General features: G+C 62.9%; 1 protein-coding gene across 1 annotated transcript in view; it reads right to left on the bottom strand.

The window, feature by feature from the left end:
* LOC114072010 (protocadherin gamma-A8-like) overlaps positions 1–1,332 on the bottom strand; it is a 2,980-nt gene extending 1,648 nt beyond the window's left edge. The window contains exon 1 of the mRNA XM_027909920.1: positions 1–1,332. Coding sequence (XP_027765721.1) covers positions 1–1,332 — 1,332 coding nt within the window.
* Positions 1,333–1,765: the final 433 nt, after the last annotated feature.

Here is a 1,765-nt window from a genome sequence, read left to right as displayed (position 1 = left end):
GTTGTCGTTCACGTCCAGCACCCGCAGCGCCAGCACCCTGCTGCTCTGCAGCGCCGGCCACCCGCCGTCGGACGCCCGCACCGTCACGTTGTACTCCGACTGCTGCTCCCGGTCCAGCTCTCTCGCTGTCACCACGCGGTAGTAGTCCTCGAGGGACTTCTCCAGGCGGAACGGGACATTCCCGTCGAGCGAGCAGCGCACCTCGCCGTTGGCCCCCGAGTCGTGGTCGTGCACGTGCAGCAGGGCCACCACCGTTCCTGACGGGGCGTCCTCAGAAATCTCATTTAGTGCTGACCTCACCGAAATCTCTGGCACATTGTCATTTATGTCTGTGACAGTAATCAAAACTTTGGCCATGTCGAAAAGGTCGCCATCATCGCGAGCCTGCACCTCCAGTTCGTAGAAGTTGCCTTCCTCGAAGTCAAAGCTTTGCAATAGTGTGATCTCTCCAGTCTCGGCGTCTACATGGAAAATATGTGATGCCATGTCCTTCGCTTTCTTCATCGAATATTTCACGTGCCCATTCAGCCCCTCATCAGGATCAGTGGCCGTGACGGTGACGAGGACAGAGCCCACGGGTACGTCCTCGGGCACACGCACCGTGTACTCCGCCTGGCTGAACACGGGCGCGTTGTCGTTCGCATCCCGCACCGTCACGCGGATCCGCGCCGTGCCCGTCCGGGCCGGATCACCACCGTCGATCGCCCTCAGCACCAGCTCGTGGAACGCCGCCTCCTCCCGGTCCAGCGCCTTCGCCAGCACCAGCTCGGGACGCTGATCCCCGTCGGGGCCCGTCTGCACGGCCAGCGAGAAGTGCTCGTCGCCGCTCAGCTCGTAGCTCTGCAGGGAATTCTGTCCCGAGTCCGGGTCATGAGCCTCGGCCAAGGGAAACCGCGATCCCGGCACTGTCGTCTCGCTTATCCTCTCCTCCACTTCAATTTCTTTGAAGCTGGGTGCGTTATCGTTAATGTCCATGATTTCTACTTCAATACCATATACTTGCATTTCCCCCTCCACTATCAGCTCACAGCGCAGCACGCATTTCTCCACCAGCCGGCACAGCTGCTCTCTGTCGATCCTCTCGGCCGTCACTAAATGTCCCGTCTTCCCATGCAGAGCAAAATACTGCGTCCTACCTTCAGTGACAACGCGGATGCCGCGGTCTGGAAGCGCCGGCAGCTGCAGCCCCAGGTCGTTGGCCACGTCGCCCACGAACGAGCCCTTGGGCATCTCCTCGGGCACCGAGTAGCGCAGCTGCCCCCACGCCGCCTCCCAGGCCGCCAGCAGGACGCCCCAGAGCAGGACTCGCTGCCGCCTCCCTGCCGAGCACATCGCCGCCGCCGCACCACTGCCGGCTGATCCCCGCCGCCGATCCCGCTCACACTCCGCCTTAAACCTGTCGCTCCCGTCCGCTACCGCCGGCCCCTCCGGCTCGCTATATCACAGCTCCGCACCGCCGGGATGTTCGGAAACAGATCGCTGCCCGAGCCAGGAATCCAGCGATCCAGCGATCGAGCCGGTCCGCAGCGGGCGGGGCTGCAGCGCTCCGACCTTCCTCTCGCTCCTCTCGGTCAACAGCGGCGCCCGCAGCCTCCTCCCGGCACTGCAGGCACCGAGCGCTGCCGAGAGATGCCCGCCCTGCCTCGCCCACAGGACGCTCAAGGAGACGGCACATTCGCCACGAAAACGTCGGGTCCAGTACAGCGGAGACCTGGCGTTATGTTCTTTCTACCGCACGGGAAAATACTCATGTGATTGCGATAAT

Source organism: Empidonax traillii, unplaced genomic scaffold, assembly GCF_003031625.1.
Source record: "Empidonax traillii isolate 1590-97213 ecotype Southwest subspecies unplaced genomic scaffold, ASM303162v1 scaffold2524:size22612, whole genome shotgun sequence".
Lineage (NCBI taxonomy): Eukaryota > Metazoa > Chordata > Aves > Passeriformes > Tyrannidae > Empidonax > Empidonax traillii.
Note: the sequence above shows the minus strand (reverse complement) of the source record. Positions and strands in the feature narration are given on the sequence as shown.